A 23023-nucleotide genomic window follows, 5' to 3' on the forward strand; every position below is an offset into this window, starting at 1 on the left:
CAGATCCTGTCCCCTGTAAAGCAGCATTTCATCCAAATCTAGAAGTGGTAGGGAGCTAAATGTCTATCTGCACTTTGGCAACTGAGAGGGCCTTGCATTCCAAGAAGCTGTCTAGTCTTCCACAGGAAGTGGGACCATATGGGCCCAGGCAGGACTGGCCATCTACAGGGACAGCTGAGGCCAACTGGGTGAATGAGGGTCTAAGGAGGGAATCTGAGGGGCTGCTGGAGCATCAAAAATATGCCCAAACTACTCACATTGCAGAATTAAGTAGTTTTATGTAATATAAATTTAAGGCAATATAAGTATGCAGCAAACATGAAAGTTTTTATATTTATTCTTGCAAGATTTTGATTTGGGATAAATGCAATAAGTTCTTCTTGAAAGGAGAGAATACTTTCTCCTCAACAAACAAAGTAAACAAACGTATAACATTCTAGTGCTCCAGATCACTAACAAGGCTATGCTTTTCTGAAAATCTGGTTTGATTTGGTCTTGTACTGAGAAATTTCACTGGAGAAACAATTTCAGCTATTATTAACACCATTTATATTCATATACATAAAACTCACATCTTACAATCAGAGTATCCACTTCTATGTTGACAGCAGCCATACTTTAGACATTAATAAGATCAGGTATCCATTCAGCACTCTTTCCTAAATCATTTTGCCAAAATGAGAATTTATAAGTGAGTTTTATCCTCCTGCATGATTGATTTTCCAGAAACAAAACCCGTTATATGATAGAACTTAATACCTCTAAACAGATTTGGTGTTTCATGTTTCAAACTGATAAGGACAATCTGAGTCTATATTCTGGAACAGCAATTAATCCAAAATAAAAAATGGTAGCTAATAACCTGTTTCATAAAATCTGAGCCTTGTCTGTTTTTCAACCACGTCGAATAATAAGGGTATGAGAATAAGTGGCCCAATGATTTGTTGCCCACACACATGCCCAGTCTTCATCATGGAAAATGCCATCAAGCAAAAGAGCATCTGGCCTTTGATATTTCTTTAATATACATTAAAAGCCCTCAAATATCCCATAAAGAGAAATGGGAAACTTAATCCCAAATGTTTAATCTACATCAGGGAAAAATATATTATGGAGAGCATATGCTGTCCACTATTATTGGGAAATGGTAAAGATGGACTAAGAAATAATAAAAATCAGAAGTGGACAAGACCTAAGGTCAATTTTTAATAACTTTGCGTTTTCCAGCAAAGAGCTTTTTATGTTTTATTGTCTAGAAGAAGTAACTTTTAAATACTTCTATTTAAATATTTTAAAAATCAGTCATTTATATTTTAAATTTACCCAGAATAAATCTATGTACACTTCTAGACTTAGGTTTATATTTAGTCAGTTTTTAAAAGTACGTTTTTATAATGATGTTCAATGTGATACATTGGCATTTTGTAGTTTAGCAGACTTTTTCATGTGTTTTATAGCTGTAGAATCAGAAATGTTTTCTATTAAAGGATTCTTTAATTTCAGACTTCTTGAATAAAATCTTGATTGACTTCCAAGTAAATTCTGCAACTTTTCTGAACAACTTATTCCAATATTTAACAATGCTGATAATTTCCCCCTCTAATAAAGCCTAGTCCCTAAAGTTGTCCTCCAAGCTTAGGTCTTTTTTGCTTTAAATTTGTAAAAATGAATGATTGATTAGGATCATTTTTATATAGTCCTTCATTTACTTGGTTTTCTTTTCTTGAGATGGATATTTTTATTTGCTAGACTTTTACCAAAATCTCTTTAGCTTTTTCTGGCAAACTTTAAAATTTAGTCCAAATCTCTATCATTTGCTTCAATTTTGCTATAAGATTAGTTCCTATTAAAGGTCAGTATAAATGAGACTATTGTGATTTTTATGTCAAATATTTCTCATTTTATAAACTATAATTCTGAGGTGTATTTTTAGTTTTATTTATTAATAAATTGGAATGAATCTAGAAATTTTCTATTGCAGGTTTCCAGTTCATAAATTGATTGAGCAGTTAACAGATTTCTGTTTAGGGCTTATTTGGGGCCACTTTGCTAGATTTTAGGAAAATAAAGATTTGTAAGACAAATCCAACTTGTTTTGATTGTATAACTGGAGGAAAGAGACACATCAAAAAGTAGTTGTAATATGTGGATAACAAAACAAATTGTCCAAAAAAAGCATGTTTCAGAGTAGGGAAAATGGTGAGAGGGAGTGAGTGACTGTGCCTACAGAGGTGAAGGAGAGCTTCATGTAGGTTATTTTGTAGTTACATCATGAAACGGAGCAAGATTATGGCAGATGGCAGGCAAGGAAAGTGGATGAAGAGAGAAATAAATGTGTTCCAGATGAAAAGGGGCGCATGTATACTCAGATCCCCACATAGAGAATTGTGAAAGCATGTTGCATTTTGGAAACTGCCTAGACTTCAGCATTGCTGGCATATAGAAGAAAGAGGGATGAATGCAACTGAGAAGGTGGTTGGAGGATAATGAAAAGAAGCCTGTATACTCTGCTAAGGTATTTGTACATTATTCTGTAGATAATAAATTTTCTAGAAGAAATATTTTTGAGATTTATATCTTAGAAAGAAATTCAAAACAGAGAATGAATAGAAATGGTTTTTCCTGTGATCAGAAGAAACAGCATGGAGAGGAATTCAGATGAGAGAAAATAAGAACTCGAATGAGACTGTGATTTGGTTCTGGAATTTGTGGCTGTTGATGGAAAGTAGAGAATTAAGAAAATGAGGAGAGTAAAGGAGGTAAAGAAATGATTAGCCAAGATGAGCAATAGGGAAAGGGGGGCAACTCTGAAAAGACAGTGATTTTACAGACTTGTCTGTGCTACATCCTAATGATAGAACATAGAGTTCTGGGGACAAGAAACCACTGGGAAGTTAGCATATTTATAAGTGATGGATCAGATCATAGGCAAGAGCCAAACCCAAAGGACACTTGTAAGCTATGAGAAATAATAAAGGTCTAGAACCATAAACCAAGGGTTACTAACATTTGAGAAATGGGTTTCCCTGGTAGCTCAGTTGGTAAAGAATCCACCTGCAATACAGGAAACCAACTGCGATGCTGAAGACCCAAATTCAATCCTTGGGTTGGGAAGATCTCCTGGAGAAGGAAATGGCAACCCACGCCAGTGTTCTTGCCTGGGAAATCCTATGGACGGAGGAGCCTGGCAGGTTACATTCAGTGGGGTCACAAGAGTCAGATATGATTTAAAAACTAAACCACCACCACCACCACCAAGAAATGGGATGAGGAAGCGAAGTCAGTTAAAAAAAAAAACAAGCAAACAAACAAAACCCCAGAAGAATTTGGAGAGAAAATGTTGTCTTAGCTTGAGAGACAAAGAGTTTTAAGGAGAAGAGTCAGCAGCATTTCATATTACAGAGTTCAGCTCGAATGTTTATAGGTGAGAAAGCATCAGACTGTTTCTATTGACCTTAATGCTTAAGACATTGTGAAGAGAATGGAATAAGAACAAAGAGAGAATATAACTACGGGAAACTCTGAAGAATCCTGGTCATCATAGAAGGAAACGGGTGAGATGGAGAAACTCTGAAGTTGTGGCTTAGGGCTTGCTTTCTTCTGTTTTTTTTTTTTTTTAAATTTTATTTGTTTAGTTTTTTTAAGCAAAAGTGACCTCAGTGTGATTATAGGCTAAAGGATATAATCTACTTGAGAGAAAATAAGGGATGTGATTGGGTGGAAGTAAGAACTACAGAGGAAAACCCTTGGGATGAAGAATGAGCATCTCTTCCCCTAAGGAAAAGCAGGACATGCCTTGTGAGTTGTTCGTGCGCTATAGGCACTGACCGACCAGTGCTTTATATGCTTGTAGATGTCACTGTCCTGCCCAGACATGGGAGTTCATTAGACACAGAGACAAAAGTCATAGACACATGTGGAGAAGTCTGGAAACCAGAAATGAAAGTGGGAAATGAGGAAACAAGGAAGAAACAGAATATGTTAATTCTTATTTTTGGACCTAAAAATGATGTTATATGGCCTAGTTGGAGAAAAGGATAGGAATGGAGGGGAGGCAGTGTTCAAGGACTTGGGATTTGGAGTCAGATAAAAATGAATCCATATCTCAGCTGAGGCCCTTATTAAGTGTGTGAGCTAATGCAATAAACTTAATCACTCTCTGCCTGAGTTTCTTCACATGTCAATTGAAGGGCATGGTGTTAACTTCACAAGATTATTGTAAGGAAATAAAGAAGTTGATATAAAACTTTCAGAGGGAAGACATATAGAATATATTCTGTTTGTTCATTTTGATTACACAGACTAACTATGAAAGTGGGAAGAATGGTGAATATTCTAGCACAAGAGCTCTATGACCCCTGTGAATTATGATTAAGCCATTTGGTGGGATAACTTGAAAAAGGTAAAGCTTTGGGAAAGAGGTGCCATTCAAAAAATAGGAACTTACTAGGAACACATAAAAATTCTGCAAAGCATTCATGACATTATTCTTGACAATGATTTCAGGGGTATGTTAAATGTCCTTATCACAATGATAGTGATGAAAGTGTCTCTGCGTAGAGTCAAAAGCCCAGCTTAAGTAGGTGGCCATTATTTGTAATGTTACTATATTGAGTAGTCATGTCATTTCTATAAATTTGAGGAATATGAAAAGGATTGTAGAAGAAAATGTGGAAGAGAGAGTGGAGTGAATCATCAAATGATGGAGAGAGAGGAGCAGGTTGAATTACCTGCTGAATCAGGACACAGATACGGACATGAAAGGAAGTGAAATCCAGGGCTTGACACTGGGAGAACACACAAAGGTCTGCAGATTTCAGTAACCTCAAAACCAGGCATGACATGGTGGGAGTAAGAATGACTCACAGAGTGGGAATTGTTAAGCAAAAGGCAGAATGAAGATTATTAACCATGGAGAGAAGGTGAAGCAGTGAGCTCATGAAGAACGTAAGATATGGGTCAAAGTCATATGAGTGAGCACTGGGAGGTGACTAAGAGTAATGGACAGAGCAAGCAAAGCAAAAACTCACAAAACAAAGACTGCTTAACCAGTAAACCAAATGCAAGCCCTAACTGATGTAAAACTGGAAATTTTTAAATGTCCAAACTTTCCCTCCAAAGCACAAACCCTAATTGCACTTTGGTATTTTCATTTATGAATTTACTAACATACTGGTCATAGCAAACACCCTCTTCCAACAACACAAGAAAAGACTCTACACATGGACATCACCAGATGGTCAACACCGAAATCAGATTGATTATATTCTTTGCAGCCAAAGATGGAGAAGCTCTGTACAGTCAGCAAAAACAAGACCAAGAGCTGACTGTGGCTTGGATCATGAACTCCTTATTGCCAAATTCAGACTGAAATTGAAGAAAGTGGAGAAAACCACTAGACCATTCAGGTATGACCTAAATCCAATCCCATGTGACTATACAGTGGAAATGAGGAATAGATGTACGGGACTAGATCTGATAGAGAGCCTGATGAACTATGGATGCAGGTTCGTGACACTGTATAGGAGACAGGAATCAAGACCATCCCCAAGAAGAAGAAATACAAACAAGCAAAATGGCTGTCTGAGGAAGCCTTACAAATAGCTGTGAAAAGAAGGGAAATGAAAAGCAAAGGAGAAAAGGAAAGATATTCCCATTTGAATGCAGAGTTCCAAAGAATAGCCAGGAGAGATAAAAAAGCCTTCCTCAGCGATCAGTGCAAGAAATAAGAGGAAAACAATAGAATGGGAAAGACTAGAGATCTCTTCAAGAAAATTAGAGATACAAAGGGAACATTTCATGCAAAAATGGGCTCAATAAAGGACAAAAATGATATGGACCAAACAGAAGCAGAAGATTTTAAGAAGAGGTGGCAAGAGTACACAGAAGAACTGTACAAAAAAGATCTTCATGACCCAGATAACCATGATGGTGTGATCACTCACCTAGAGCCAGACATCCTGGAATGTGAAGTCAAGTGGGCCTTAGGAGGCATCACTATGAACAAAGCTAGTGGATGTGATGGAATTCCAGTTGAGTTATTTCAAATCCTGAAAGATGACGCTGTGAAAGTGCTGCACTCAATATGCCAGCAAATTTGTAAAACTCAGCAGTGGCCACAGTTCTGGAAAAGGTCAGTTTTCATCCCAATCCCTAAGAAAGGCAATCGCAAAGAATGCTCAAACTACCGCACAATTGCACTCATCTCAGACGCTAGTAAAGTAATGCTTAAAATTCTCCAAGCCAGGCTTCAGCAATATGTGAACCGACAACTTCCAAATGTTCAAGCTGGTTTTAGAAAAGGCAGAGAAACCAGAGATCAAATTGCCAACATCCGCTGGATCATTGAAAAAGCAAGAGAGTTCCAGAAAAACATCTATTTCTGCTTTATTGACTATGTCAAAGCCTTTGACTGTGTGGGTCACACAAACTGTGGAAAATCTGAAAGAGATGGGCATACCAGACCACCTGACCTGCCTCTTGAGAAAGCTGTATGCAGGTCAGGAAGCACCAGTTAGAACTGGACATGGACCAACAGACTGGTTCCAAATAGGAAAAGGAGTACGTCAAGGCTGTATATTGTCACCCTGCTTATTTAACTTCTATGCAGAGTACATCATGAGAAACGCTGGGCTGGAGGAAGCACAAGATGGAATCAAGATTGCTGGGAGAAATATCAATAACCTCAGATATGCAGATGACAACACCCTTATGGCAGAAAGTGAAGAAGAACTAAAGAGCCTCTTGATGAAAGTGAAAGAGGAGAGTGAAAAAGTTGGCTTAAAGCTCAACATTCAGAAAACTAAGATCATGGCATCCAGTCCCATCACTTCATGGCAAATAGATGGGGAAACAGTGGAAACAGTGGCTTACACTATTTTTCTGGGCTCCAAAATCACTGCAGATGGTGATTGCAGCCATGAAATTAAAAGAAGCTTACCCCTTGGAAGGAAAGTTATGACCAGCCTAGATAGCATATTAAAAACAGAGACATTACTTTGCCAACAAAGGTCCGTCTAGTCAAGGCTGTGGTTTTTCCAGTGGTCATGTACGGATGTGAGAGTTGGCCCATAAAGAAAGCTAGCGCCAAAGAATTGATGCTTTTGAACTGTGGTGTTGGAGAAGACTCTTGAGAGTCCTTTTGACTGCAAGGAGATCCAACCAGTCCATCCTAAAGGAGATCAGTCCTGGGTGTTCATTGGAAGGACTGATGTTGAAACTGAAACCCCAATACTTTGGCCACCTGATGCGAAGAGCTGACTCATCGGAAAAGACCCTGATGCTGGGAAAGATTGAAGGCAAGAGGAGAAAGGGATGACAGAGGATGAGATGGTTGGATAGCATCACTGACTCAATGGACATGAGTTTGGGTGGACTCCGGGAGTTGGTGATGGACAGGGGGGCCTGGTGTGCTGCGGTTCATGGGGTCACAAAGAGTCAGACACGACTGAGCGACTGAACTGAAATATTCATTGAACAAGAGTTAGTTACCAGACATGGTTCTATAGATTGGAAAAATAGTGGAGGAAAAGGCAACCAAGTTCCCAGCCCAGGGAATTAAATTCTTGTGGGAGAAAAACAGACAATATAAAACTATATATATTAATTCAACTAGGAAGAGATCTATGGTGAAATTAAAATAAGTAGGTAAAGAGTAATCAGTAATATTGGAATGCCACTATTTTATATAAGACAGAGCAAAGACCTCTGACAAGGTGACATGTATCTAGGAGCTGATGGAGAAGGAGTCGGCCATGTAAAGATTGGGAGGTATTCCAGGTAAACAGGTGGTGTAAAAGCCCAGTGGGAAGATCAAGTTTAACAGAGAAAGACAGAAACAAGATCAGTATGTCTGTACTAGTCTAGTGAGAAAAGCATCTCTTTTTCCTAAATGTTTCATGTTTTAACATGAACATGATCACACTGTATATTCAATTTTCAAGGACAACACAGTAGTTAAAAACAGACTGCAGGGGTGCCGCTAACATTCAAGTACTGGCTCCTCCTTTCCTACCTGTGTTTTCTTGGGAAAGCTTACCAAAGCATTCTGACACATTTTCTTACCTGTAATCTGATAGTAACAGTAGTACCTACTTCATACAGGTGCAATAAGAATTAATAGCCATAAAACACATAGAGAAATGTTTGGCCCATAAAAAGTGCTTCTTATGTAAAATCTTATCTTTTCATTTTTTTTTTTTTTCCTGATTGCATTATGTGGGAAAGATACTCTTTTTTTCTTACATGTGCTTATTGATGATTATTTCTGTTGGTTCTGAGTGTCCCATAATTCAAGTAACTGTAGAAACAGGTTGCTCTTAATTTCTCTATGTCATAAATCACTTGACAATAAACATCATTATCATGCTTTAAGATTTCCACAGCAGTGACCACCTGGGTTGTGGAGTATGGGAAAATAGTAAAAGTATTTCACTGTCTGAAGCATTCATAAGAGCCGTGCTCATCTTGATTAGTTTCCCATGGAATTACCTCCAAATAACAAAAGAAAGATACACTGACAACTGATGCTTTGCCAACTGAATTTATCCTGGAGGAAAGTTGTGCTTGGCCTGTACAGTGTTTCCAAAAAATTTTTATTGCGTTGCCAAAAATCGAGAAAATCTCAAAATTTACTATTAAAAACCTCCTTATTTCTGGTTTCTTCTGAAAAATAATTTATTTACTGTAAATGGATAGAACATAGTGGGTAAGAGGCAAAAATTGTGGATAGATTTCTTATAACTTTTTTTACTATTTTTTTCATAATTTTATGCTTTAACCTTACGTTCATACTGTTAAAAATTGTCTAAAAATATTATAAGCCTTGTATACTAAAAACTTAAAGTATTCTATTGAAAATGGCTTGAGAAAATGGAACTTAATCGCTAGGAAAACCTAGAGTAGCTCAGAACATATAAAAATAGTTGGAATCTTTGAAATGTGGCTTTAAATAACTTTCTTTAAAAATAGTAAAGAAATTTTCCAAACAGGTAAGTTTTTAGTTTAATGTTCAGAGTTATGCTGATTGAAAGTTATGTACGTATGATGCACTTGAACCAAATGAAAATATGAAGAGACAAATATAGAGGACATTCCCATTAATTGATTATTATGAATTACTGAAGTAAAAACAGCATTTAAGTAACACCCACATTGTATTGTATAAAAGGAAGCACATGCCATAATCTATCTGATCTAAATTGACTAAATACAAATATATAAATATATATTACACTTACGTGTATAGTCTTAAAAGCCAGAAAAGTGAATTCTTACAAGCCATACAATTGATCTTTTAAATTTATTATTTTTTCCTTTTTTTCAGCTTTCTTGAGATATAATTGACAAATAATATTGTGTAAGTTTAAGGTGTATCATGTGATGGTTTGATATACATGTACATTGTGAAATTATTGCCACACTAAGATTAGCTACTAAAAATATTCATCAGTTCACATAGTTAAGTTTCTGTGTGTGTATTTATGTGGTTATAAATGTTAAGATCTACTCTCTTAGTAATTTACAGTGTTAACTATAGTCACCATGCTGTATATTCGATCCCCAGAATTTATTCATCTTATAACTGAAAATTTGTACATTTTAACAAATTTATTCCCATTACCTCAGTGCATGGTAACCACCCTGTTTCCATGAGTTAGACTTTCAGACTCTGCATGTATCTGAGATCAAGAAGAATTTGCCTTACCCTACCTGGTTTACATATATATATATATATATACACATATTTATACATTATATATGGGCTTCCCTGGTGGCTCAGTGGTAATGAATCTGCCTGCCAAACATGAGTTTGATCTCTGGGTGAGGAAGATCCTCTGGAGAAGGAAATGGCAACCCACTCCAGTATTCTTGCCTGGGAAACCACATGGACAGAGGAGCCTGGTGGGCTACAGTCCACAGGATCACAAGTCAGATATAACTTAGCTACTAAACAAGAAAGCAACAATATTTTATATATATGTGTGTATATATATGTAAACATTTTCTTTATGCATTTATCCATTGATAGATTGACAGACACCTCATTTCCATGTCTTGGCTATTGTAAATAATGCTGCAGTGAACAAGAGTGTGAGAATATCTATTTGAAACTGGAAAAGAGAAAGAAGAAAGCCTTTATGCCATTAATATGTAGTTATTAAATCAATAACTTATTTTTTCTGACATGCATCACCAGTGTTGTGTGCGTTTCTTCTTATTGCATTTTTGTTTACAGAAAGCTGGGAACAAACCAGAAAGTGTGGATTTGTGTGGGGCACATATTGAGTGGGCCAAGGAAAAATCAAGCAGAAAGAATGTCTTTCAGGTAAGAATGTTACATAGATTCAAATTGTTCCTATTCTTTCTAAATCTTAGCTCTCTTGGGTAATCAAAACAAGACTACCTTGTTAAGATGTTTTCATGAGCTTGAGCTAGTTGTGCGGAGGTCATTGTGAAAAACTGGCTGCTCTTCCTTGTCAAATTTTGGTTGGTTGTTGCTTTTCTCTGGTGACTGGTTGCTATCTAAACACAAAATGTTTATTGTGTGGTGGTTAATTACATACCCAAAAGTCATTGACTTTTACAGTGTATTTGATAGCTGTTTGGGATTCAAACCTAGAATGCTTAGCTTACATAGATTTAGTGTAGGATTTTCAGATATAAACAAACTAAGATTCACTAATTATAATAAACTATTTGCATTCACTGCCATTCCTGCCTTCCAGTCATAAATTATATCTACCAGTGTAACTTGGGGGATGGAGAGAGCTGAACAGTTATATAAATCAGTGTTTTCATATTATATAATTTGTTTTTTTGAAAAAATATCTGATTGATAATTTCAATCATGCTGCTTTGAATGGAAAGAACCAGATGAAATCCTTCAAAGAAAGGAAATGGGAAAACAATATTTCATGTATGATGTTACTAAAATCCCTTTGGCAATTAATAACTTCAGATTATAGAAGTTGATCTTTTTTCTATATTTATATGACATTTAATTTACTTTTAGATCTCCAAAGTAACCCAGAACTTTATAGGTTTGTTTTAGAATTTATATCATTTAGTAAGAACTAGATCATTATAATTATTGTATTAAGTGTATTCTGAGACCATTTTAGCCCTTAAAGAAAAATCAACTCTATTCTTAAATGCATCACTAAAATTAATGTACAGGGTCTTATAGAAAAATAGGTAGGTGACATTTTTTATCTGATCTCTCATTGGGAAGAAGAACCTGATTTTCAGTTTGTTTTTGCATTTTTCAGATGCTTAATGAGGTCTAGCCAAATAATTTACTCATAGTAATTTAAAAACAAAAACAAAAAAAAAAAACAAAAAGAGCACTTTCAAAATATTATGGAATAACTTATTTTTTCTGATTATAGTTGAATTCTGTTTAGGCGTTCGTTTTTATAGGGTAGAGTTTTTGCTTTTGTTTTTGGTTTAACCCAAAGAAGAGGAAGAAGGAAAAAAGGAAAGAAAGAAGAAGAAAAAAAGGAATAAAGTATAGAAAACTAAATATATTTGCCAAGAAATCAAAGGACTAAAACTGAAAGTGATTAGAAGGTGAACTTACAGAATCAAGAAGTAAAATTAAATTGTGCTTTAAAGTGAGGAATTGTAGATCAGTGGTATATTATGTCTCCCAATTTCTTGCTTTTTTAATTCTGCTATAAATAAGAAAATTTGGTGTTATAATCCTAGCCTCTATGACAACCTAGATAATTAGTATGGCTAGTTCTGAACTGGATAAGGTGAATTAAGGGGTTTAGTTTTATTATGTGTTGTTAGTTTAGCATCCTAATTACCAGTGTTGTAAAATAAAGATGTTAAAATTTGATATTGACGCAGTTCTTGGATAATAGAAACAAACTCTCAGAGTTGAATTAAGGAAGACTTTTTCAGTTTCTTCTGTTAACCTTATAAAGAGTTATATTAGCTCACAAATGAGGATAATAATCAAATATGAATGATGTGTACAGGCTGTGAATATAGAAGAAAAATATTCAAGTATAATTTTACACAGCTATGAATGTAATATGTATAGATATATATTTAAACCACCTATATTGATAATATGCATCATCCTAACCTTTTCTGAGTGTGACTAGCTACCTCTGTTATAATATTTTACTCATATTTCATATTTCTGAATGTAGATACTCCCAGAAATATTAAAACTATTCTCATTTTATTAGTTTTCCAGAGGTGAAAATCTTACCAGCTAGTTTTGTCTGTAACGTACCTGAGTAGCTCACGGGACTTCAGTTTTCTTAATCTAGGTTGCCAGTTTTTGTCTTGTACCCTTTAGTTTAGAAAAACAAGAGGTGATGATAAGGATGCTGTGAATAATAAAACTAAAGAAAGATTAAGATTTCATTTCCTGCTTCATTCTTTTTAGGGTGAATCATGTGGTTTTCTTGTCATGCTGAAATCTTTTCATCACCTAAACACATAAGCTTAGGTAAAATTTACTAATTCCTATCCATAGTGGCAACCCATGAAAGTAAGTCTTTTGAGAGGAACAATATAAATAGCTTTTATAGTTGTTAATGAAAAAACATCAGAAAGGATTTGCCAGAGAGCTAAATCTAGATGACTTGCATCAATATTTGATTAGGTACATTAGCTGGTATAACTCTCAAATGATCAGAATAAACATGATTATATCTCAAAAACATGGTACTAAGGTATTATTGAGTATGTGAGTGTGTGTGTACAAGGGTTTCATTACCTACAGAATAATGAAGCATTTCTTCCTGACTGAAAAAGACCATCACAGCTTTAGCTGATGTGCTACATCAGAAATAGCTTTAGAATTCCAAGTTTGAATTAGGCATGGTGTTCAATCTCAGTCTATGAATTATAGATTACAGATAGCTAATGACTATTGAGATTTTTGGTTCAAGAAAAATCAAAGAAGAGCAAAATTAGAAATAATTTAAAATTTGAAATCTGTCGTGAAAAAGTTGATGGATTAGCAATTATATGCCACATAATTACGATGTCTCTAGAGAAGATGAACTTAAAATGAAGAGGAAAGCAAACAAAAAATTACATGCCTGAGATATGCTTGAAAGACTCAAAAGCAAATATTTGTGACACAAAGAAAGGATGGATTTCATCTGTTTCCTTTATATATGTCATTTGGACATTTGAGTTGTTCATTTCCTTCTTTGTATTAAAAGTCAGATTTTTTTCATAGTCTTATTAAAAACTCTTGGTATAGATTCATTCTTATTTGACTGGTACATGATAGCGTAACTGTGATAGCCTTAATTAATTAGATTTTGTATTCAGCTACTCTTAGTAAATCAGAATGATGCTCACTGGCTGAGTTGAAGAACATCTGCCTATTTTATAATAGAACAGTTTTTCCTAACTGACCTTAATAATAAATAACATGTTTTTAAAATTATTAACAGCTTCTATTATAAAGCATACCTAGACAAATCATAATGTGTTTAAAAAGTATAATTGTATGTAGACGTATGCACATATGATGCATATGTCAATGTGTAAATCCACATCTAATAGCTTATTAGGAAATAGTGTGATTCTTCCCATACACTTGTTCTTCCCACACACTAACACTGAAAAACGTATTGCACTTATTAAAAAAAAAAGGTCATACATATTCTAAAGTAGTAAATGTTCGTTGCTGCTAACTTTTGTTCAATTCTTCGTTTAGCATAATTGTCAAGGACTGTCACAAGTCTGATGTAGCTTGAGAAAGCGTTTAGCAACCGAATGATTTGAAATGAACTGTGGTACAAGTTTTCTTAGTTAACTTAAGAGCAACACTAGGTCTTCATCAGGGAAAGAATGAATAAAAAGATTTATGTTCAAATCACATGTTTTAAACATTCCTGCTAAGTGCTAGTTTGCTCTTTGGTGTTTAGCCTGAAATTTAAAGCACTGAGGATTAAAAGGATTACAACATAATCTTAAATAATCCTAAATGTCATTTACAGAGAGGGAGTTGTAATAACTAAATAAAACCATGTGAGAGGATGGCAGTGTTGTCAGGCAGCATCTGTAACATGACGGTGCTTCTGTCACCTTCCTCTCTTTCCTCGCGGGTACATCAAGCATTCACAAAGCTTTTTAACAGGACAGTCAGTTGAGAAAATGGTTGCAAAACAATTTATAACAATAAGTAATTTTTAAACTTCTGATATCTTCTTGTTTCAAAGTAGAAAGAAAATCTTCACTCATATTTCCTTCCTTCTTTTGAACATAAGGCTCTCTGAGCTAAAGGTTTTTAAAAGTCTAGGGGAAAGGAGTTCACGGTATGTGTCTCAAATAAATAGATAATATGCCTCTAAAATATTCCCAACCTCTAAGGAGCTACCCCTTGTTAAACATATGATGGTCCCAAGTATTGTAATTAATCCCATGCCTTTTAATTCAGTACTAGAATATTCTTTAATCCTGTCATGTAAATTAATTTTGCCTCCCCCAAGAATATACAAAGGTAGGGACTATATCCTATACTGCTTTTTTAAACCATGAGACTGGATATACCTTTTAAGCAATGCTATGGTTACCATTAAGGCTAAAATTGAATTTTTAATAAAAATACAAAATTCACTGTCATAATTTTTTTTTAAGAAATTGTGTCCACTATTATAGGCTCTGCAATCCAAGATGATTTCTGAGTGTCAACTCCAGTCACTTTTTAAAATGAGGGTAAAGAATAGGAAATATACTATCTGTTTTCTTGGTCCTTTTCATTACATCAGTAGGTGATTACTCATTTGAAATAATTAAACATTTTATTGGAGCTAGAAGTGACTAGGTCTCAGTTTTTCTGAGTTTCCTTTCAAATAAAATTAAAAATAAATGCACCCATAAACATGCAACAGGCTCATCTACACATTACATGTTTAAATAAGATATTTTTACTCTTAAAGAATTATGACTGATTAAAACTTTATCAGTTGCCTGCTTTTAAGGCAGAAAAAATGAAATGACTCAAGATGAAAGTCTGTCCCCCCATCCCCCACCAGTTTATAACCTCAACAAAAATCATGACCAAGTTTCTTGGATCTGAGATTCTTTTTTAATGTATAAAAATATCTCAAGGGAGCAGGTTCTGTCCCTAGAAGTAAATCTCGGAATAGATTTATCATTAGTTGTATTTCTTTTGTGACTTTGGATGGAGTCTTCTGGCTATAATGTATATTCAACATATTCATGTAATATTGTCCATGGATATGCTTTACATTTAGACATAATTTGATTGCTCTTCCTGATCTGAATATGTCTTAGCTTAAAATCTTTAAGTACTACTTAAGTTTATTAATGCAAAGATAATTTAATAACATCTTGGAAAATGTCATTTTAAGCCAAAAGGAAAACTACTGGTATTTTGCTTTTATCCATTTCCTTCTGTTAAAAGTGATGGTTTAAAATAAATCTGAGCTTTTACCAATTTTCTCTTTCATTTTTCAATGCTTGTAGTTAGACTAAATGCAAAAGGATGATTCTTCGCATTCATATATGCATTAGATTTCGAGTAAAGCTGGTTTCACTTTAGAGAATTACTCACAGTATCTTAAAAGGCATGGCATTAAAAATAAACCAGAGTAAGAGCAGCCTTAATGTCTCATACAGTTTTTTTTCCCCTTTCTTGCTTGTCCCCAATCATTTTATCTACCTATTAGATATTCATCCATCATTCAGAAGGTGCAGGGGAGAGAACACAGGCGTCTAGGGACATGTGTTCCAGTTTGGGCGATGTCAGCTGTAACTTTATGTAGAACCCACGGTAGGATCCCTCCTCCAGTTTACGGCTTGTCACACCGAAGAAATGAGAGAGAAACTAACTCACCTGCCTCCCGTCTGTGTTAAGGTTAAAATGAAGCAGTCCTGTATTTGAAAGCAACTTCAGAGGATTGATTTTTAAGATAAATAAGACTGGGTTGTATTCATCATCTAACCACATCATCTCACAGTGCATTAACAGTTCCAGATGTGGATTTGGGAAGAATATGGGTAGGAGAGGTAGGTCTCTATGAAATACAATTCAGAGTCTCTGCTCCACATGTATTCTCTGTACTGCCTTTTGAACTTAACCAAGAGACAAAGGTGAAATGTACCATTGAAAATCTCTTCATTCATTATCTAAAAATATGCGTTCTCAAACTGAAATTATTTTTAGTATCTTAGTCTATAAACAAACAGTATAATTAATGTAATATTTAATCAATGCAAGTTATTTAATTAATGTCATATCCCAGTTAACACTTTAAGAAAAGCATTTTGCCTGGAAAGCCTCTACCAAGTTACTGAGAGCATCTCGCAAAAGGGAACTTAGAGACAAGTACAACAACTATGCCCCCAAATAAGAGATAATAGTAAATCTTTTTATTCTCCTGATGAGATACCAGGACATTTTTTTTTTTCCTGATTGAAGGGGAAGAGAGAATTATTTTTATGATTTTAACTTCATTTTTACCAGTGGGATTGCACAGAAGAATCTTGATGAATGCAATGAGATAATTTTTCATAATTGGAGACTTGATTTAAGAGTATTAGCATATAGGAGTGTATAAATTTCACTGCAAAGGAGAGACTCTGGAGGCAGGAAATAAAGATTGCAAGACCTCAAGGTGAGACTCAAAGAGTAAGTTAACAATCTGACTGATGAAAAGAGAAATAGAAACAGGTCCATGGATGGCAAGTAAATCCCTCAAATGAAAAACACTATTTGTTCAGCCCATGTTACTTGAGAATCACTGTCTTTTTTTTTTTCTGATTCATCTTTTCAGAAATAATAAATATGTCTGGAAAAAAACAGGTATAATCTGAAGTATAGAGTTAAAATACTAATAGTGTGAGTGTATCATCAAAGAAAATAATAGGAAGCTTATGTTGACTGGTTATGCCATAAGGCTTGGTAGTCTAAGATATGGACTCATTTGCACAGCTTCTTTGTTATACTATCAGAAGGCACAATACTATCACACTTTCTTCATTTGTTTTTAAACTATCATCAGAGTAGAATGCTACTGGTTGAGAGTAAAGATTGACAACAGCCACACTAGTAACTTTCAGTCCCAAATCAGCCAAGAGAACCAAGATTTTAAGCTTCCAAAATAAAATAAAATTAGTCAAAATTTAAAAAAAAAAACCCACAAAAATGTCAGTGTGGCTTCTTAGACTTCTAATGTTTTAGCAAAAGGATAGGTGTGTGTTACCTAAGGGGCCGGCTCCATCTGCATAAAGACAAGAGTTGTCCATTTGGAATAAATTCTAGAGTTTAGTTTGACACCAAGCTAAATGCAACATGCTGTTCTTCATTTGTTGACGTCATGATTTACATCCTCTCCTCTTATGAAACGTGCTCTGTTTCTTGATGTTTTGGTCGAACTGGTGTGTTGGTCACTGAGCCTTGCATGGGCTAACAGTGCAGTTCCCCGTGATCACAGAACCAGAGAGTGGCTAGCTGAGTTACATGGAATCAAAGTTAGGATTTCATGACACCCACCTGAGCAAAAGCCACCACTGCCAATGAGGGATTTCATGGTATTAGAGCAGAATCGTCAAGCGTTACTGTTTTTCCACTTGTAATTTTCACCTTGTTAAGTACAAAAGATTACATTGATGCTAGCAAGACAACATTCAAACCAACTGATTCCCTTTTCATATCTGTTTCAAAGTTTTAATTTTGTATTTTAAAGGAGAGAAGCCATATTTATTTCATGATAAATATGTCTTTATTTTTTTTTTTTTTTAAGCAAGCAGACTTCTTCCAGAAGAAGGAAGAGTTTAATCCCTAAAGATGGTACATAATAGATGGGGCCAGTAGAGGGTATCATATTTTATAGCTTGTCCATAAGGATGACACAGGGTGAAATAAAATTGAGTATTTTTGGATAGTGTAGGATCACTGGCAGATAAATAGTTGATGTCATTCAATTTTTAGAAACATAAGGTAATGAGGCTGGATCTGAAAGCAAGAGAATATATATTCACAACATTTATATACCATAAGCCACTGAGCAAGAGAAAAATCTGGGCAGTGGTGAGCAGAACTCTCAAACCTCAGAGCAGTATTTAAAGCAATATAAGAAAATAACAGCAAGCATCCATAAACAAAGGTTTGAAATGTACACAAGGACAAAAAATAGCCATGGTTAAAATGAAAAGAAATTGCCAGTGTTCATACAGAACTGGAGAAGCCACTTGTAGAATCTATGCAGCCTCTTAATATATGAGGTAAATACGCTACTAAAAATTTAGTAGAAAACAAATATTCAAAAGCAAAGCTATGAACACTGCATGACAGTTAAAGATTCTCGGTATTTAAGGAAGAGAGGAGACTGCTGTTTTATCTTAACAAAACAGGATGTTGAGAGGTGACCTAAGTGAAAGGATGAAATGAAACGCCTGAAGCCTGGGAGGAATCAGGAAGGAAGCTGTTTAAACTGTTTTCAGATAACAGATCAGTGTGCGGTGATTTGACCAGGGAAGGGGCATTCACTTTTAAGGAAGGTTTAGATGAATTTCTTTTTTAGCAGAAAGCTTGGCCTTCATCCCACCAGTTTGCCTAACATTTTATTTCCAGCACTAGGAGAAATTCTAGTCTGACTTCCTTGGTGAACATGTGCAAACCAAAAAAATTTACAGTGGGAAAATTAACAAATGGTGCAAACAGCTCAAAAAGGGAAAGAAACACTGATATTGAGGATTCTCTTCCCAAGAAATATAGACCTTGATACTTTGGGGGGATTTTTAAAAACTTGAATTTGAACAATGCTTTGTTTTTCTCACACCCATGATCATGTAGAATACAAGTTTCTGGTATTTGAGATCTGTGATAGATTTGAAATCAAATCATGCAAAGGGAGGTTTCGAGTACGCTCTTTTGATGTGTAGGATGTACTGATGAGGGTGGCAGGAAATTATGTGAAACCCTTCTCTTTTGACAGCTACACTGTAACATTTACAACCACAGATGTTATTTGTCCATCAGAAAGGAAAATATTTGTTTCAAGCCACAGGCATTTTCTACCACGACATCGAAATGAAATTCGACAGCAATTTAATGTTTAATGTGTAAGAAAATAAATATTTTGGGGGGCTGTAATTCTAGAAAGAAAATAGATCCCACAAAATATAACTAGTGACATGAAAAAAAAAATGGCTGGCCTCATTACGAGCAAATCTTTTACTAAAGTAAGGATGGTTCTATTATTAACATAGAAAATCTTAGATGGACTACACAGAATGCTGCATTATTCATAAAAGCATTGCTGCCATCTGGTGGCGAGTTGGCGTTTCAACACTAACTTTGCTGATTTGATTTGGCTGGGTGCTCTGGCGAGGCATTCAGTGGAGGGCTCGCTTTATAGAATATTTAAAATACAAACCTGAAATACCATGGCCCAGACGCCATTCATCTGATGGCAGTCCTTTCTCTGTCTTGTCATGGAATGGAGGGTTCAGGGGAGTCAATGACATACTTGTGTGATTTTTATCCTGAACATGAAAGTGTATTTTCCATGACTTACGTAAGGATGTTACTCTTGGCTGTTATTGACTGATGAATTTTATCAACATTCATTTCTGTTAGAAAATAAATATGTAGTCAAATATTAGGAAGATTTATTGAATCTAAATATATACTGTATTGCTTAAATAAGAATGTATGTGAGATACTGTAATCCCTCTTTTGGATCCAAACATGAATTTTTTTTGTTACCACTCACTGAGTTTGATTTTGGAAATAACATAATTTACAGTGTCAAAAGAGAGAAATGTGTAGGGCTTCATAAAATTCAAGATTTCTTCCCAGTCATTCGATTGTTATATTGAATAAATCTTATTAATTGTTAATGACTCAGAGACTTATGAAGTCATCTTTCTTCATGAATTTACAAATTAAATGACAAATACTCAGCTCATGCTACACTTTTTAAATAAGAAATAGTATAGTTAAAATGTAATTTAAGAAATTTTGATGGTTCTTGAGCATCAGTGCATTAACACATATTTAATCAGAAGCAATGAGATTATCTTTGCAACTTCAGTGTATGTTCTAAGTTTCTAATAACTCTAGAAGGCCTCATTGTATGCAATGAGACTCCTGATCAGTAAAGTGGATATTTATATAGATCACAAGTCTTTGAAGACTGTAGGAAATAATGAGTTAAAATTACTCCAGGAGGAAAGTTGAAATTCAATCCTCAATTCTCAGGGATGATATTTAATAGTTAATGCTCAATTTTTACCAGATATTTGCCTACCTCTTTAAACCACCTTATAATTTAGTAAAAGTCAGGTAACAAAATGCCATTGCACTAACTTGGGAGAATCATAATATCAAATGCATATCATCCTTTCCAAAAAAATAAAAACGTGTAAATGCCTATTTTTAAAGTAAGACTCTGGAATTTAGTTTTAAATTCTTGGTTAAGATTTTCACTCTGTGAATGAATACTTGATATTACCCTTGACAATACCTACTTTTGCCACTTAAAATGTTTTCTTCCTCAAAATATTTAATTTGACTCATGGAAGAACATTGCTTATTTTCCCTGAGAAGATTAATTACTCAATTCCCTACCCCTCCTCTGTCTCTATTTAGGAATAGGTTGTGAAAAACAACAATAAAGCCTTACAGAGAAGGTAAAAATGATAATGATCATGCCCCAGTCTCTTCCATCCATAAGTATAAAATTTAAAGTAAATTATTTTCCTAATTATTTTGGATACAACCTATATTTGTTTCTAATGGTTCCGTAATAGAGATAGTAGTTACAGTCAGGATGCTCCAGGTTGTAGTCATAAGTTGCTAATGTTTGTTTCAATAACATTTGCCTTTGGCAGCTTTTATAGCTGCTTAACACTAAATTCCCATATAACCAGGAGAATCATTCAAAACTGTAATGAATGATGTCACCTTAAATCCTTTAGTATATAATTGCTAGATGTTACATTTTATAGCAGGGCATTTGATGGTGTATTTGTTTATGCTAAATTTTATGACACACAGCTGTATCTCAGTGGAGGAACGGTCCATTCCTTTCATAGGAAGCTAGGTTGGAATTCTCTTTAAGCGAATAGTTTGGCCATATATGCCCTCTGGTTAAGACTGGGCTCCCCATCAAAGCAAAATTAGAGATTAGGAATTGTGTTGCAGCTAGTTTATTTGGGAGATAATCCCAGAAAGCCAGAATTCAAAACTAGCAAGAGTGAAACAGAATAGGATGAAAAGGCACTACAAGGGACATCACTGAGTTGGTCAAAGTGGCTAGAATGCATGTCACAATTTTCACCCAAGGATTAACAGGATGGTGCATTTGTTCATCAGCTTTTCATCCCTTTGGATTAGGATGGAATAGTATCTTTCAATCTTTTTAACTTGCAGACTGAATGTGTATTTTTGTGTACCAAGAAGACTCTTTCTAATGTCCTACTCCATATACTAGAGAATATCTGTGGCAGAAAGTGAAAGATACATGGCATATGCTTGAGGTAGGATGTAGTCAGGACAAAGGGACTTGAAGCCCTCACAGAACTGTTTACACCAGCTGCAGCTGGTGTCACAGCTCAAGCCAAGAGGACGTGAGGTGGGACACAAGAAGGATGTGATGCGGTTCCCCTCTTAAAATACTCAAAGCGACTTGGACCTCAAGTTAACCAAGATGGTGGCTGGCCTCAGCTTGTAAAAAAGAGCCAATAAAAAAGTTATTGTAGAATAAGTTACACTCCTCTACCACTACTGTGTCTGAGGCCATATTTCATGTTCATCATCTACCTCTTCTGCCACTCATTCTAAATGTTCCTCACCTTCAGACCCGACAGATTTGAGCTCTTAATTTTTTGACATTTCCAGACTTTGTTTGCTGCAGTGGACCGTTCACTGCTCTCACCAGGCACAGAAACACCAATACACATCTCAATGAATTCCCTGAGTTCCTGAATCATTTCTCCAACTCCCATTGTACAGAAGCAACCTTACCTTCTCATCAATAATAGGGCCCATTATCCTGATGAGTATAGCATCTATTTTCTGTGCCTGTTGGTCCCCTGCTTGAGTATCCATACTTAAACAGCAGTAAGTATAGCTTTAAGTTCAGTGGTTCCATTACTGCTGCTGCTGCTGCTAAGTCACTTCGGTTGTGTCCGACTCTGTGCGACCCCATAGATGGCAGCCCACCAGGCTCCCCCGTCCCTGGGATTCTCCAGGCAAGAACACTGGAGTGGGTTGCCATCTCCTTCTCCAGTGCATGAAAGTGAAAAAGTAAAAAACAAACTCATCCCCTATCCCAAGAACAAGAATTTTTCATCTAGCCAAGCCAAGTTGCAAAAGTCCAAAACATCAGTGCTGCAAATGGATTTCTACAGGAGCTGCTCCTGCTTCTGTCTCTTGCTCCTTAGACACATTCGTTCTAGGTATTATGGACACTATAAAATGTATCAGATATTGATTCAGTGTATATGTACAGCATCTTAGAATACAACTCCCTAATCAAACAGGGTCTTCCGAAGCTACCACCTTAACTAAGATTTTATGAAGTAATTCCGTTATTTTATTAGGTTGATTGCTTCCAAATAGTATGTTGTTTAGTAAGAACAGTGGATCTTGAGGATCCACTTCCAAAGGAAGTGCTCTGATATAGTCAGTTTGCTATCAGGTGCCTGGGTAGTCTCTTTGAAGGGTTCAGTTGTGCTTTTGCTGCTGGAAGCCTGCGCCGATCAGCAGTGATAGGAGTTATGTCAGTCTTGGTGAGAGGGAGCCATAGCTTGGGGTCCGTGCATGGTCTCAGTTTTTGCTACCATGGCCACTCCATTCATGAGTGTATTATACAAGCTCTAAGTGGCTAAAGACAGAGGTTGTGTGAAAGTTGTTAGTCGCTCAGTCACGTCTGACTCTTTGAGACCATATGGACCATAGCCCTCCAGGATCCTCTGTCCCTGAGATTATCCAGGCAAGAATACTGGAGCAGGTTGCCATTCCCTTCTTCAGGGGATCTTCCCAACCCAGGGAACAAAACCAGGTTCC

At 35.6% G+C, this 23023-nt stretch overlaps 1 protein-coding gene across 2 annotated transcripts in view; it reads left to right on the plus strand.

Annotated features, from left to right (window-relative positions):
• ARHGAP15 (Rho GTPase activating protein 15) overlaps positions 1 to 23023 on the plus strand; it is a 685399-nt gene that overhangs the window by 135013 nt on the left and 527363 nt on the right. For both annotated transcript variants that reach the window (XM_043487890.1, XM_043487891.1), the window contains exon 6: positions 10238 to 10327. In XM_043487890.1, coding sequence (XP_043343825.1) covers positions 10238 to 10327 — 90 coding nt within the window. The remainder of the gene's footprint in view (positions 1 to 10237; positions 10328 to 23023) is intronic.

Source organism: Cervus canadensis, chromosome 15 (genome assembly GCF_019320065.1).
Source record: "Cervus canadensis isolate Bull #8, Minnesota chromosome 15, ASM1932006v1, whole genome shotgun sequence".
Lineage (NCBI taxonomy): Eukaryota > Metazoa > Chordata > Mammalia > Artiodactyla > Cervidae > Cervus > Cervus canadensis.